Source organism: Balaenoptera physalus (genome assembly GCF_965194825.1).
Source record: "Balaenoptera physalus genome assembly, chromosome: 21".
Lineage (NCBI taxonomy): Eukaryota > Metazoa > Chordata > Mammalia > Artiodactyla > Balaenopteridae > Balaenoptera > Balaenoptera physalus.
This window is the reverse complement of record NC_138902.1, coordinates 22,141,582-22,158,204: the sequence shown is the minus strand read 5'-3', so window position 1 is coordinate 22,158,204 and position 16,623 is coordinate 22,141,582. Positions and strand designations below refer to the sequence as shown.

Here is a 16,623-nt window from a genome sequence, read left to right as displayed (position 1 = left end):
TCACAGCATCTTAAAATTAAAAGAATCCTTAGAAATCATTTTTATTATTTACCATTTACTATTATTTGCTATTTTTAAAAACATTTACTAGTTACTATTTTATTGATTTACTATTTGCTTATTTCCTATTATGTTATTAAACCACAGAAATATTCCTTCAAATGAAATCTAATGCAGTAACCCAATATGTAAAAGTGTTGAGAGGGGAGAAGCATAGACCTTCATGTATCCCACCTCACAAAAGTTCATGTGTGTGTGTGTGAGTGTGAGTGAGGGGAGTAGGTGTGGGTCCTTAAGACCCTAAAGAGCAGAGGTCTTAGCCAGGAGCAGTTTTGCCCATTGAGGAGATATTTAGCAATATCTAGCGACATTTTTGGTTGTCACAGTGGGGGAGTGCTGTTTACATCTATTGGATAGAGGTCAGGGGTGCTGTTAAACATCTTACAATGCCCAGGGCTACTCCCTACTGTTGCAAGTTCACGTTGCAAGACAAGCCAAGGCCAAAGCCAGGGCCTGACTAATTTGACTAGAAACGATGCCACAAGTGCCAGCTCCTTGTGGTCCTTGTACCATACAGCAAAAAGGATGACACTGAGAGAAAAAGGGCTGAATGACTGCAGCACAAGTTGTGGGGTCCTCTGTTGCTGAAGAGCCAATAGAAGGGGAGAGGAAGAAAGCCCCCTACCCTACCTCATCAGAAGTGGGAAGTGATGAGGGAAGGTAGAGAGGTGAGTGGAAGGTGGCCTCACAGTAGCTCCTTGCAAGTCTCTCATCTTTCATTTCCAGAGGTCACAAGGCATTTGCACCAAGACACAGATGAACTGTGATTCAAGTCTTTGCTTAGCATGTGAGGATACTTGCAGAGTCTCCAGGGCACCATGGTGGAGCCATCACCCTACACCTGCAGTAAATAATTATCTGGTCCAAAATGTCAGTAGTTCACTCTGCTCTAGAGTAGTGCTGTTCAGTAGATACATAATGCCAGACATGAATGTAATTTAAATTTTTCTAATAGCCACATTAAAAAGAAACAGGTGATATTAATTTAATAATATATTACTTAAAGCAGCATATCCAAAATATTATTTCAACATATAATGAGTATAAAACATTATTATGCTAAGTGAAATAAGTCAGAGAAAGACAAATACTGTATGATATCACTTATATATGGAAATCTGAAAAATACAACAAACTAGTGAATATATCAAAAAAGAAGCAGACTCACAGATATAGAGAACGTAATAGTAGTTACCAGTGGGGAGGTGGGGGAGGTGCAATATAGGGGTGGGGCAGTGGGAGGGTGTTAAGATAGGCTCCAGGATATATTGTACAACCCAGGGAATAGAGCCAATATTTTGTAATGACTGTAAATGGGAAATAACCTTTAAAAATTGTATACAAGATTAAAAAACATTATTAATGAAAAATTTTATATTTTTTTCAACTGGTTTCTGAAATCTAGTGTATATCTTCTACTTAAAGCACATCTCAATTCAAGCAAACTTTTCATCAGTAATACTTGATCTGTATTTAGATTTAATAAAATTTACAGTTGAAACAGTAGATTCACATATCTAAGGTGTTCAAAACATATTAAACATTTTCCAATAACTGAATTATGTACCAGTGTATCATGTAGCAACTTAATATTTATATTAATTAAAATTAAATATAATTAATAATTCCGATCATCAGTCTCACTAGCCACATTTCAAAGACTCAATACTAACAGACGGATAGTGGCTACTATATTGGACAGTGTAGCTCTAGGCACTAGAAAATCACTTAATCATCTTAATTTATGGCTAACCAGGCCAAGCTAAGACCACACAACCATTACTTCAAAACTTTTCTCCAGCTTGCTCGGATCTCTGTTCATTATATACCAGAATACCTGCTCTTAAATCTCCATTTCAGAGGAGCTTTATAAGTAGGGTCACATTAGGCTAGGCATTATATTATGAGGTTCTCAGAGGTTTCTCCAAAGGATATTAATTAAGATGAAAGAAGCCTTCTTCACTCAGTGAATGTCACTACTCATTCAGTGAAAAGATACCACTGAGCATCAAAAAAAAAATCAACATGAGTCTAGTTTATGTTGAGAGAAACTTACTGATTAGCATGAGTATGTTGACAGGGAATAGAACTGGTCACTCTTTCTGAGTCCCAAATTTAATTTGGTGTGTAGAACCAGTATTTATCTCCTATGAATGTTAGAATTTGAAGGATTTAAATAGTTAGTTTATTTGGGGGTGGAAACTGCTGGTAAGAAGATAGATCTTAATAAAGGAAGAGAATTCTAAAAAATATAAAGAGGAAATAAAATATTTTTAAAACAAAAAATTCTGCAAATGAAAATAAATATTAAATTTATATCAAAGAGTTTTCTTTGATTTGCCTAGTCAGACCTTATATATCTTGGTTCTAGAGTAGTGTTTGTAGGAATGTATTTAAAGCTATTGACATTTATTTTAAAGTAATTTTTAAGGTATAACGTAATTTAATTGATGTTACCTAAATTAAATTTATCCCAAGAATAGGAATATGGTGTTTTTACACTTGTAAAAATATCGTTTTTTGCAAATATACATGGAAACAGATTTATAATTAAATCATTGCTTAACATCTGCTATATAGTATAACATACACTATAGTTAGGGTAGGTTCACAAATTATTTACCTCTGACGTATTACTCTATAAACTTATTGCTTTGTTTTGAATTATCAGCTATTTTTTCATAGTAGTTGTTCCTAATTTATATGTGTAATATTTTTTTCTGTATCATTGAGTTTATCCTGTTTGAGCTTCTTGAACGTATAAATTTGTGTCTTTTATTAGTTATGGGAAAATCTTAGGCATTATCTCTTCAGATAATGTATGTGTTTCTTTTAAGACTGATTACAACATATTAGACCTTCTCACTCCATCCTTTGTCCATGATTATTTCTCCTTGCAGCATTCTTGGATCTGTTGACATGTTTTCCAGGTCAATAAATTTCTCTTCAGATTTATCTAATCTGCGATTAAACCCCTCTATTGAGCTTTTAAAAAATCAAATTTATTGAATTACAACATAAAATTAGTTTGAGAAAATGAAATAAAATACATCCATTTTAAGTATATATATTGACGAGTTTTGACAAATGTATACGCCCATGTAACCACTACCACAATTTAATAGAGCAGTTTTATCACTCTGAGAAGTTCTTTGGTGTCCATTGGCAGTCAGTTTTCTCTTCCCCTCCACCATCCCCAGGGAACAATTGATCTGTTTTCTGTCACTGTAGATTAGTTTTCTGTTCTAGAAATATGTTCTTTCCTGTATGGCTCCTTTTGCTCAGCATGTTGTAGAGATTTCATCCCTCTAGTATGAGTCAATAGTTTATTTCTTTTTATTGCTAAGTAGTATTCTTTTGTATGGATATGCTACAATCTGCTTATCCTTTCACCTGTTGATGAATATTGAGATGTTTTTCATTTTTTTGCTTTTCTAAATAAACATATGAAATTTTCATGTGCAGGTGTTTTGTATGGACATATTTCTTTTCCTCTTGGATAAATATCTAAAAGTAGGATGTTAGAACATACAGTAGTGTATATTTACCTTTATAAGTAATTGCCAAATTGATTTCCAAAGCAGTTACCTACCTCTCTACATGCCCACCAGCAATGGATGAGAGTTCCAGTTTAGTACATTCTCATTCATATGGAATACCATTAATAATAAAAGATGGGTTACTGCCCATCTTTTAAGTTTGCATTTTCTTTTGAATAATGATATTGAGCATCTTTTCATATATTAGAAGTTTGTATATCTTTTGTCTTATGCATTGAAGATTATAGCTAGTTAAAATTTGGTCTCTTAGTATTTTGCTCTAAAATTAAAAATTTTATTTGCTAAACTTGGTGCTTTGTGTGATTTAATTTTAGAAACTCAGTCAAATGAGCATCTCTATACTCTAATTAAAAGAGTAAGGTGACTATGAAATACTTGCAAAACATTTTAACATAAACATAACTTCTTTTAAAATTGAGTGTCTGTTCATTGTGAAGAACAGTTTTAGACCTTTAATGTAGCTCTAAAATTCACATAACAAAGAATTTACCATACCTTAATAGGAGGGTTTCTGCCATTAAAAGTGAAAACTATACTTAAATGCTTTTTCGTAATTTACCTAAAAGCCTTGCTACATGTTTAGCTTGGAAAATTCACATTGTTTCTATTTCTTATATCTTCTTAAATCAGTTATTAGTGCCTGTACTTAAATATAATTTATCATAATAGCACTTCATATTTTTCTAGGAATTTCATAAGATGAGGCTTCGCATACGTGTAGAAATATTTTCTAAAATGATATGAATGCTTAAATTTAATAGTTTTGAGGAATTAAATGAATCGATTTCAGTCTCTGCCGCATTGGTCACAGACTGAAGGCATGCTCCCTGAGTCTGGCTCACTGTAGCTGAATGTTTGCACCAGAAATAGGAAAATCACATGTCCTTCTTGCCATAGCTCTTTTGAGAATGTCATTTTGAATATTCTGATCTTACCTTGGGTTTAACTCTCTGTTATTATGCTAGCTGCTATATTTTCTCCACCCTTATAACTTCCAAAGGAGATAAATGGATTTGAGATATACAGCCTAGTCATTTGGGATTTGAGGTTTGATAATGCCCTAATTGGTTAAAGATAATACAAGGAGATTTTGAATGTCCGTCCACGGTAGTCTTGAATTTACTTACTGAATGTTACTCAGATTTTAGTTTCCTTGTTTTTCTTTCAAACCTTAGTTTGTATATTGATTGTATATTCTGGGAACTTTGCTTCAGACATTTGTGCTACTTTTGAAGAAGAATCTGTTACAAGATGAATTTCTAATTGTATTGTGTATCCGTAGTCATATTTTATTATTCCTTTTGGTAGCACAGAACTTTGAAAGCAACTTTTGAAGCATCCAGCATTGAGAGTCCTACATGTCGCCACTTCAAGTACAGACTGACATTCTTGAAAGCCATGGTTGTTATCTTTGCCCTATGTATGTGCTGTTCTTCTGGTTTTAGAAAATCACACAGAAGATCACACAGATCTTCATAGGGAATAGTGTGAAACAAATTTGACTTGAGGAATTGCTCAAGAAGTAGTTTGGTACTTTTTAGTATGTACCCTACAACTTTGATCATGGTCTCAACTATTAGTTTTGTTTTTGTTAAATCAAGTGTTAGGGTAAATAAATCTTTTTTTTTTTTTTTCCATTTTGATTAAAAGGGTAGGGAAGGAAAAGGGTCTGCTTGAGGCAAATCTTTTTTTCTTTTTTAAGATTTTAGATCTTAATGCTTAGACTGTAACTCTAAAAGCATTATCAGGGATTTGAGGCCTATTCTAGATACATAGAAATCATTTATCTAGTCCAGATCCTTCACTTTATAGACCTGGGAACTGGCTTAGTGCTTCTCAACCTTGTCTGTGGTCAGGGACCAGTTTTTTTCCTTCCCCAATGCATGGCAGGCCAATAACTCTGTAAACTACAATAAAGATGAGGTACTGGAAAAAGTAATTTTAAAATGACACACACAGTTTTAAATGCTTCCTCTTAATTTCTGTGGTTATCTCAATGTCAATGGATTACAGAGAGTTCTAGGACTAGGAACAGTCCATGGACCACACTTTGTCTATCACTGCCCACACTTTATCTATAATTGCCCAAGGTCGAGGTTGGCAGACTATGACCATGGGCCAAATCCAGTTCACCCCTTGTTTTTTGTATGTCCTGTAAGCTAAGAATTGTTTTTACATTTTAAATGATTTTTAAAAATACACAATAATAATAATATTTTCTTATATATGAGAATTATACAGAATTCAAATTTTAATAAAGTTTTATTGAAACAGAGGCACACACATGCCTTTAAGTATTGTCTGTGGCTGCTTTTCCTCTGTAATGATGGGGTTGAGGCAAGGCTGAATAGCTGAGACAGAGACCATATGGTCTACAAAGCCTAATATATTTTCTCTCTGGCCCTTTACGGAAAAAGTTAAGATCTGAAGGTTTGGCTGTAGGACAAAGCAATGAATTAGTAGTTAGTGGTAGAGTTGAGAGTACAAATATATTTTAAAATGTGCTTTAAATATTAGTATTAGTTGATATGTATTATCAGGCTCTGTGCTTAGTACTTTTGATGCCATTTTTTGTTCCCATTTAATCTCCCCAGTGCTGCCCTTTTATAAAAAGTTAGGTAAGTTTAGATCCCTTGTGGTCTAGTTATGGATACCTTTATTGCTCCTAAAACTCTTAACTCTACTGAGTTTTGTGGGGTTTTTACCCATATCTGGTGAATTAAAATGGTTCGATTATTTTCTAATGTGGATTTTGTTACCAGCATCTGGTTTGAAAAATTCAGCTTCTTCTTCCCTGTTGCTATGTAACTCTTCAGTGATGTTTCTGTGTGTTCAGGTCCAATGAATGAGATGCATATGACTCAAAAATGTTTAGAAAACGGATATTTCTAGTGAAAAGATTACTCCTTTCAAAGTCTACTAAAACAAAGCAAAACTGCAGCTAAACTGTAATGGCAGATTTCTGTTGCAAAATAGCAAAGATATAATAGGTAAGGCTGAGACTTTAGGTGACTTTTGGAGGAACGATAAGGCTTTCTATGTTTTGCCTCTACCACGCATTAAGCTGCAAAGTAAAAGCTCCCACCATATTATCATCAAGGATGTTAAACTACGTTCTTATACTTGTTTAAAGCAGGTTCTGAAGTTCTCGAAGTATGCGATAAAAAAACTCAGCTTTTCATGGTAGCTGTTATTTCTTTGTCTTCCTACTTTTTGCATGTGATCACTCAGCAACTAAATAAAGATATAGCGATAGCTGTCGTCTTTACATTTGATACATGAGCTTGCTTCATGATGAAGACCCTTTACAAGCCAAATCTGCATGTTGGGATTTCTTCCTGGAATAAAAAAATATATATTGCTGTGAAAGTTTATTCATTATGATGAAAGAATAACTACAGTTTCACATTATGGTACTTGCTATTTTGTGCTACTTTTGTCACTTTATAAACATCTGGAAAAGAATTATGTTCATTGCTTACAGTCAAGAGTGAAAGTCTTAGCAAAATCTCACTGCATCTTTTCAAGCCATGGCTAGTTTTTGTTATCCCAAGTCTGAAAGTATCCAAGATGTAGTGCAAGAGATGCTGATGCACGCTGTCCCAGCAGCTGCGTCCCAATTCTAGATAAGGCTATTCCTTTGTGCCTTATAATAAAGCCATCGACTAGATGGCTTATGTATTAAAGGGAGAAGAAGAGCTTTATAAAGCTCTATACTTAGTAATATATGAGGCTTGCCTTCCAGATATTCCGAAAGAATGTATGTACTTTAGCATGGGACTGTTAATGAATGAAAATCTGGGACACATCAACAGTCATTATATAACATGTCTTTAACCATTTATTTGCATTTAATATTTCTGCTTTGTTTTAAATTTATGCTATAGAATATTGGTAAATGGTAACTTCTGTTCTCTCCAGGAGTACACAAAATCTTGTGTTAGATTTGAACTGTTAGAATAACTTGTAATTGAACTTTGCTTATTAGACTAGTTTTTAATATATTTATTAGTTTAACCATTGGTTGGGTAGTGTTATAGCAACACCCGCCCTCCCCCTCCACCATCCCCACCCCGCCCCTGTACACACACATACCAGATGTAGTTGAGAAATGTTTTAGATTAATAAATTATATCTGGATTTTACTTAAACAGTGATTCTCTCTTTTGGAAGCCTACACATCTCAAAATTCTCTGTAGCGACTTTTTACCCAATATAGCATGTGTAACATTCATTCCTCAGCATATAGCATAGTGATTGAATTTCTGATTCTAAAAATTTTTGATGGCCAGAATTATTGTGGAAGGCAGTTCCTTTCTGCAGCTCGGCTACAGGGAACCAAAGTTGCATGCGTTACTGTGTCTGGTAAACTTCTTGGAAGCAAGCCAGTATGTTCTGGTGAGTTTCCATACATGTAAGCGGTGATCACTAAAAGGCTTGCACAGTGTTACAGCTGTTCCAAGACGAGGAAGCGGTGGGAAATTCAGCAGTGAAGCAGCAGCAGCAAAAGCAGCCACAGTGGTAGTAAAGACAGGGCAGGCTCATAGCGAGAGGATTTCACAGTGCGAGGCAGCGAGCACGCAGCTCCCCATCCTTCTGCCTGAAGGAGGCGAACCCAAACTGTCTGTTGCAGGATTTTTCTAGTTTCCTGTTTATGATGTTAAGTCATGTGATAATACTGTACCACAAGTTGCCAACTTCGCTTTACTCTAGAGAGGATCCTTTGCTGCAGTGCTTTTTTTTTCTTTTTCTTTCTTTCTTTTTTTTTTCTTGAAAGAGAAAAAATTGTGCAATGTATGTTTATGCCTACACCATGCCGAGGCGGCACTTACCAGTAAATAATCTTTGTATCCCTGAGGTAAGATACTGTTTCTGCTTTCCCTGCACAGTGCTGCTGCAGCACGGAGCTGATCCAAACATTCGGAACACTGATGGGAAATCAGCCCTGGACCTGGCAGATCCTTCAGCAAAAGCTGTCCTTACAGGTAAGAAAACAGAGCTGCCCGATTATTTTATCTACTAGCTATTGGATCTATTAGCTTGCTTTTATAAAATCTTTATGGTCTGAATTCTATTTTTTTTCTACTGATAAAAACTCAACAAATATATATGCCATTATCTCTATTATTGATTTGTTATATTAACTGTTTTCGTTAATCGCTATACTGGCATAAGCATAAGCAATAGGATTGCTTATTATACTTAGAATTTCTGAGAATCACAGCATTAAATGATAACATAATTACTCCTGCTTTAGACTTTTTTTTTTATGGTTTGGATTGTAATTTCCTGTACCTCATCTTCTCAGTTGATTCTTTTGAAGACCTTCACTATTGAGCAAGCAAGGGCATTTGTATTACTTTATAAAAGTAGTTTTGATAGGAAAGACAACCTGCTGCCTTATTGCTTAGATCAATGGTTAAATAAAATATGATGCCGCTCCTCCCTTGCCACTCTGTTTATATTTTTATCATTATCTTCTCCCTTTTACCATGATAGCAAAGTACTTTTTAACTGAGGCAATGGATTGATTACCTTCTTTCTTCAGAGTGAAAAATTTTGGCTTAAGTATTGGTTTTATTAAGGCAAGTGTCAGGAACCAACAAAGAGGAAATGCTGGAATAGAAAGGCTCTCTCAATAACAACATAGGAAATAATGCTATAAGTGATGTGCTATTGAGCAACCGTTTTCACTGATCTTCATTCGCAGAGTGCTGCATTGGATCTATTTTTGTTTTTATTCTCAGCATCTGAGTTCTGCTGCCTTTGCCTTCTTTTACTTAACTGACTTTTGTAATTTGGAGCCTCTGTCACTGCAGTGCTCACAGTATTGTTTTAGGTTGTATGAAAGTAAATGACTTTTAGCTTCCTTTTAAATTTGTCAGGTTTGAAGAAAATAAATCTTTTATTCACTTCTAAATTGAGTCCATTTTTAACAAAGATTCTGAGGTGAATAGAAAATATCTATATACAGAAAGCTTTGAAAATATGTGGAATTTTGCTTAATTACTCTGCATGGAAAGACAACTTCCCTCAGTGTTAAAATTAACATAATCTCTGCTAAATCAGAGTAATCTGATTTATCTAAATTAATAAGAGCTTAGGTGATTCAGTTGCTGAATCAAGATAACATACACTAGAGGAATAAAGCTATTTTAAACCAGTGTAGATAAGAAGAAATTTAAATATAATTATAAAGTTTTAAATAATGAAATTAAAGTCTGTAGCCTCAGGGCTGCTGTTTAGGTTCTGCAGCCTTTCAGTCTCTTCCTTTAGCAAAGCCCCGGGCAACGATTGCAGCCTTGGAGTGGTCTCTGACCAAAGGAGAAAATTCAGTACTAGAGGGATATTATAAATGCTGACCAAGACTGTCTCTGTATCTGTGTCCTCCATCTGACCTTTCCTTCTCTTCAGTCCTGCCTTGTCTGTTTGTTAGATTTGTCCATTTGTTCATTTAATGCAGCACTGCTTTAGATCCACTTTCACTTTTTTTAAAGACAGTTTGAATATAAGTTATTAACAACAAGAAGCTATCTTCTAAGTGGAAGTGAATTTCAGGGGAGGTTATACTGGCTGTTGTTAGTTTGGGAAAGAAATTTGGCAGAATAACTCATAGAGACCAAAGCTTCCTGGAGGACAGATACTATGTCTGTTAAACTTCCCTGGAAAAGCATCTAGCACTGTATTTGGCTTAGATAGGAAGATATTAAATTCTTCTTGGTCATAATACTGAGCTCATTAATTGTTTTTTTCAAGAATATGCTCTTTTGGAAATGACATACAATTTTTCAGATATGATTTAAAAGAAAAGCATTCTAGTGGAAAATATAAGCTAATGATATTTACACACTCGTGTTACATAATGCAGTGAAATATATTCCAAAATGTTTTTCTGCCCATGCAGGTTCTCTTCTAAGCAGTTCTTTCTGATGGAATTATGGTGGAAGTATTATTTCCAAAGTTAAATTTAAAAGATTGAGCAGTGGTAAAAAGAGAATCTTTTGAAAGGAAAGTCTTAATTTAGAGTTATTAGAGATTATTCTAGATGATGTGTCATTATTTTTATGCCAGATGTAGTTATAGTACCATTACTTAACCTTGAGGGTGAAGTTTCTGTTCTTAATTTTTTTCGTCTTTGGGAATTTAATTGCCAAAGATGACTTACAAAATTTTTTATGTTACTGCTTTTGTGCATTAGCCAAAATTGTGTATAGATATATGTATATTCCTTAAAGGAAATTAACAAAGTGAAAATCTCTCTTACCGAATATTTTAAAATAAGTAAATGACTAATACCCTCTTCCGCATAAAGAATGCATGAGTTTTTACAGAGCTGTATAAAACAACAACATACCCTTAGTTTTACAGCTAAGGGACCCCAGCATATAGCCATCTGCTTTGAATAGTGCACTTAGGTATTTTAAAGAGAATAATTAATTGGAAAGACTCGTTAAACTCTTTGTTGAATTATTAAGTGAATGATATGCTTAGAAGAGATCTTGAAGGTTTTTTGTTTGTTTTTGGTTAATGACTGAAGTTCTGGGCAGTCAACTGAAGGACTTGGAGGTGGTTTTGTTTGTTTATTTTTTGTTTTTTAGGAAACAAGGATAGGAAAAGCCTAAACAAGCCTGTGTAAATTTCATTGAAGAGCAGTTTCAGTGTGTTATGATTATGGATTTTTAAAAATTTACTTATTTTGACCTTTTTTCTAGGTATAAAAAATACATTCATTAAGAAATTAGGGGAAATAGGAAAAGTACAAAAAAGAAAAAATTACTCATTATTCTACCACCTACAGAGAACATTCTGGTATATTTTATTTATAACCTTTTTTTCTTAGTACACACACCCTGCATTCTTCTTTCTCTTTAATCAAATCAGCCTTATACATTACATATTGCTTAATAATCTTTCTTTTTAATTTAGTTATATGAATATTCCCAGAAGGTGCTAAGTATTCTTCTGCAACATGAATTTATAAATTTCATGGTATCCTTCTATGGATATATTTTAGTTTTTTGAACTAATCCTCTAGTATTTACCATTAAGTAGAGTGTTGTCATCCTTTATTCTCCTTGTGAATTTAGAGTTATTTTATCATTTCCATTGGAATTATGCTTCTTTACCATATTCAGACTTAGCATCCACACACATGTATCTCTCTGTTCCTGAATGAAGTATGTGGGGATTTGGTGAACGAGGAGCTTCCTTTTTAAAGGGCTGCGCTGCATGTGGTATTACTTTGCCAGAGCTACAGGTAAATTAAAGGTGGTTGACAAAGGGAGTGTTCATTGAAGAGTATAAGGATGTAGGAGTATTTGTTAATCATGTAAAGGGGATTCTGTGGGGCACAGTGGGAAGTTGGGTCATAAGAAGAGGTGACAGCAGATTGAGTCTGAGAGTTTGGGAAAGGATAGATGGCCAAAGGAGAGTTATCGTTGGTAGAACCGAGGATGGCAGGGATGTAAAGTGAGTGAGTTTAGATGGTCACGAGGTTGCCAAGGTAATTCATCCCAGCAGTTTCCTAGTAGATTTAGGGATAGGGGAATAAGGGAGAGGAATATATTTGCACCAAGGTGTCTCAAGAATAAACTTTTGTCTGGATTCATTGCACTTCTGAGGAAATTCTAATCTGTGATTGATGGGCTGGCTCCGTTTCTAGAAGGAATCAGCTGTGGCTCAGGCTAGAGGCAATGTTGAGGGGTCTGGTGTGTGCTTGCGGAGCCTGGTGTGTTAAATCAGCAAGATATATCTGGAATCCTATCTCCTTTTTTTTTTTTTTTTTTTTTTTTTTTTTTAAATTTTTATTTATTTTATTTTATTTATTTATTTATGGCTGTGTTGGGTCTTTGTTGCTGTGCGAGGGCTTTCTCTAGTTGCGGCAAGCGGGGGCCACTCTTCATCGCGGTGCGCGGGCCTCTCACTATCGCGGCCTCTCTTGTTGCGGAGCACAGGCTCCAGACGCGCATGCTCAGTAATTGTGGCTCACGGGCCTAGTTGCTCCGCGGCATGTGGGATCTTCCCAGACCAGGGCTCGAACCCGTGTGCCCTGCATTGGCAGGCAGATTCTCAACCACTGCGCTACCAGGGAAGCCCCCTATCTCCTTTTTGTTGTTGTTCTTCTTCTTCACTGCTTCCTACTGCTTTTCAGATAAAACGAAAGCCTTCAGCATGATGAGCGAAGAGTTAAATGATCTGGACCCTGCCTCGGTAGGTTTGACTGCTAGGTTTTGCTTAAGCCAAAATTTAGGATTCCTTTCTTTTTCTCACGTTTTGAAAGCAACCTATCAGTAATTCAGGTCTACCATACTTTCAAATCCCCAATCCAACCATTTCTTACCAGCTTCACTGCTCTAGCCCTAGTACACGCCTTTCGTCTTTCTTTCATGACAGCGGTAGCTTCATAATGGGTCTCTCTGCCTCCACTATAGCTGGAGTGGTCTTTCTAAAGCATAAATCAGTGCTGTGATTAGAAAATTCATTAATATATTCTCATTACCCCTGAATAAAATCCAGACTTCAACCCTAGCCGACCATGATCGGGCCCCTGCCTTGCATATCTCTGATCTTGTCTCGTACTGTGTTCTCCCTGAGCTCTTTGCTTCAGCTACAGCTGTATGCTTGCTGCTCCTCACGCAGGTGAAGCCCCTTTCTGTGTCTGGACCAACACATGCTCTTTACTAAAACTGGGACGGTGCCCCAGAACTTCACGTGGGTCATCAGTCAAATCTCCACTCAAATGTTTACTCCTCACAGAAGCCTTCTTGTTCTCAATCCCATTAGCTCACTTCATTTTCCTTATGGATTTATTACTTTATTATCTTTATGGATATCTGAAATTGCATTAGTTTGTTGTTGTTATTTTTTTGCTCCAATAGAATAAAAGCTTCACAAGGATTCGGGCTTTTGTCTCTCTTGCTCACTTCATTGTGTCCAGGACTTGGACGAGTCCATGAAACAATTGAATAAATAAGGACATCTAGGGTCTGATTACTGGTCACTGAGGGCAGCATATTTTCCAGGTCCTACAAGTACTCAATAACTATTAATATTTCACTCTCATGCCATATTGTAATAGTCTTATTAAATTTTCTACTTCTTAAAAATTGTTTTGAATTGCTTATAGTCATGTACACCTCTTAAAACACAGTGCATTAAAGTTTTTCTTTTTTTTAATTGGTGTGATGGGTAAGGTATCTGTTGAGCCTTTTATCAACAGATTTCTTGGTTAGTTCCTTTGCTTGAGAATATTCCAATTCTGGAAAGATCAAACTTCCTGCAGCTGTCACATCAGACTTCCAGATATCAAACCAAGGCCTAATTTTTACTCTTCTTTTTGTTATTGTTTTGTTAATGGGCTGTTTTGCACATTAGCTGTACTAGAGTAGAGCATATTGCCTTTCATGTGTAGTACATTTTTACTATCAGCCTCCATGATTGAAGACAGATTTCTCATGTCCTTAATTTGAACTTAAGGAATTATTTTTATCAGTTATTAGGAAGTCTGATAGTACAGTGTACCTCCTAGAAAACAGACCTTGAAAGGAAATCCCTTACTTTTAAAGAAAAGCTATATGTTTATCTACTTCAGTTTTATTAGGTGAAAATTATTGTTAACATGAATTCCTGATTTTTAAAAAAAATTCCCTTTAGCATTAGAGCAAGAAAGTTAAAAATTGTCATTGAAATAAAACAGTGTGAATACTCATTTTAAAGATGTGTTGAAAATGTTAATCCCTTAACTAATTGTTAAGAAAATTTTATTAATGGTTTGATCTGTCTATAATTTTGGACATGAGCAGGAAAATTAAGATTTTGTTATTAAAAGTGATTGCAACACTTTTTTGAAACCTTAAGAATATGAAAAGGACTTAGGAGAGGAATATAAAAGTAGTACCTTTTTAAAAAGACCGTATCTGACATAGGTCACCATGATTTAAATTTTAAAGTGTTATTTGCACCTTGAACAAACAGGTCAAAGGTTAACCTGAAGCTAGTTCATTTCTTCTTTTTAGCACCTATTCAGTTCATTTAGTAGTTTTTATTGAATTGTCTTTTAGGTTACTTGCAGCAAGCCAAAGTTTGTTTTAGAAGTTAGCTTTATGTAAAATACAGTAATAATAATAGCAGCTGACAACTCCTGAATGCTTCTGTAAGCCAAGACCTGTTCTAAGGGCATTGAATCCTCATAACACTAGGAGATAGATATTATCACTGTACCTTTTTTTACACCAGAAGTTAGGTTACTTTTACAAGTTCACAGTCCTTAAGGGAAATTTTTGGGATTTGAACTCAAGCAGTTTGGCTTTAGAGTTCAGTATTCTTATATATGCAGAATCAGGTTTTTTAACCTACTCATTCATTTAGAAGGATGTGGTATAAAACACGTTTGAAAAATTGGACTGACCCATAAATTCAGGGTTTAAATTCAATCCGTTAATATAATGTTTCTCTACTTTCTTAGCTTAAAGATTGTTCTTTTCAAAAAGAAGAAAATTTACCTGATTAATATTACCTGCAAGATTTATCATTGTATTATTATAAGAAAATGACTTACTTGGATAATAAATTGATTTATCCAACTTTATAAATGATATTCTTAAGTCTTTGCTCTCTAGGCAGCAGGCTTGAATAACATTCATTTGAAATATTAAGAAAACAATATTTAGAAGTGTCGTGTTGACTTAAAAAAAAAAAAAGCACAGCGTGAGAGTTGCAAGTTAAGTTTTATTTGGGGCAAAATGAGGACTACAGCCCGGGAGACGACTAACAGATAACTCTGAGAGATAGCTCTCAGATGACTGAGAAACTGCTCCAAGGAAGTGAGGGGAGGAGCCAGGATATATAGGAGTTTTGCAACAAAAGGACAGGTAGTGAAAAGATTATCTTCAATTAAAGAAAACCAGGTATCTCAAGTTAAGGAATTTAGTGCTTTTCTATGTATGGGAAGATGCAAGAGTCTGGGCTCACTGAAATCATTCCTTTGATATGCACCTCAGCTTTCTGGGGCCAGTATCCTGTATTTTCACAAACTGAGTTTTCTCAGGGCTCACCGCAGGGAGTGGCTGCAGTCTGATGGCTGCTAGATGGCAGGTATTCTTTTCAGCTCTGAGTTTTCTCAGGGCTCACCGGCTCACGTTGGAGGGTTGCAATCCTTGATGACTGCGACATCCTTTGTTTATTGATATGGCAAGAAATATTCCATTTATAAATATTCCATTTATCAGAAGCTATAAGGAAAGATTTAATAATCAAAATGTTTGAACTATTCATTTCATAATGAATAAGAGGCAGCTCAAATAATTTAAATGTGTATGCCTTAAATGTGTTACAGTTAGACATAAATATATGGAATGGGAGAGAATAGAAATTTTCTGTTTAGATAACCCAGAATTCTAGTATTTCACCCTCTTCCCATCAACCTTTTGTGTAATTAAAGCCAGCAGGCCTACTTTAATGATCATTAAAACCAGCATGATCATTTAACTCATCAAAAATGACATATTTGTGAAGCATAATATCTTGTTAGTGTACTCTGAGAGCAACTGTCATTTTCCCTAGTAAACTGTAGCAACCTTATAGCATTTTCATTGCAGTTTATATTAGAGCTTCAACTACAACCAAACTGCTGTTTTAAATGGCTCTTTTAAATTTTCTTATAATAATTAGTTAACATTTGCTTTCTTAAGTAGAACGTGCGACATTAGAATTCATTAATGCTTTAGTATTGTAAGGGTTAATGAAATTTTCATTAAACTTTTATTTTGACATAATTGTAGGTTCACATGCAGTTGTAAGAAATAATACAGGGAGGTTCCCAGTACCCTCTTTATTATTTTCCCTTAGTGGTAACATCTTGCAAAACTGTAGTATGGTATCACAACCAGAATATTGACATTGATGCACTAAAGATACAAAACATTTCCATCACCAGAAATACTGATTCTGTAGTTTTCCCTACTTGTCATGTCTTTATTTTGGTATTAGGATAATGCTGGCTTCA

At 35.0% G+C, this 16,623-nt stretch overlaps 1 protein-coding gene across 1 annotated transcript in view; it reads left to right on the top strand.

The window, feature by feature from the left end:
• Positions 1 to 16,623, top strand: part of TNKS (tankyrase) — a 175,650-nt gene that overhangs the window by 38,928 nt on the left and 120,099 nt on the right. Inside the window, exon 3 of the mRNA XM_082444601.1 lies at positions 8,510 to 8,605. Within this exon, the coding sequence (XP_082300727.1) occupies positions 8,510 to 8,605 (96 nt within the window). The remainder of the gene's footprint in view (positions 1 to 8,509; positions 8,606 to 16,623) is intronic.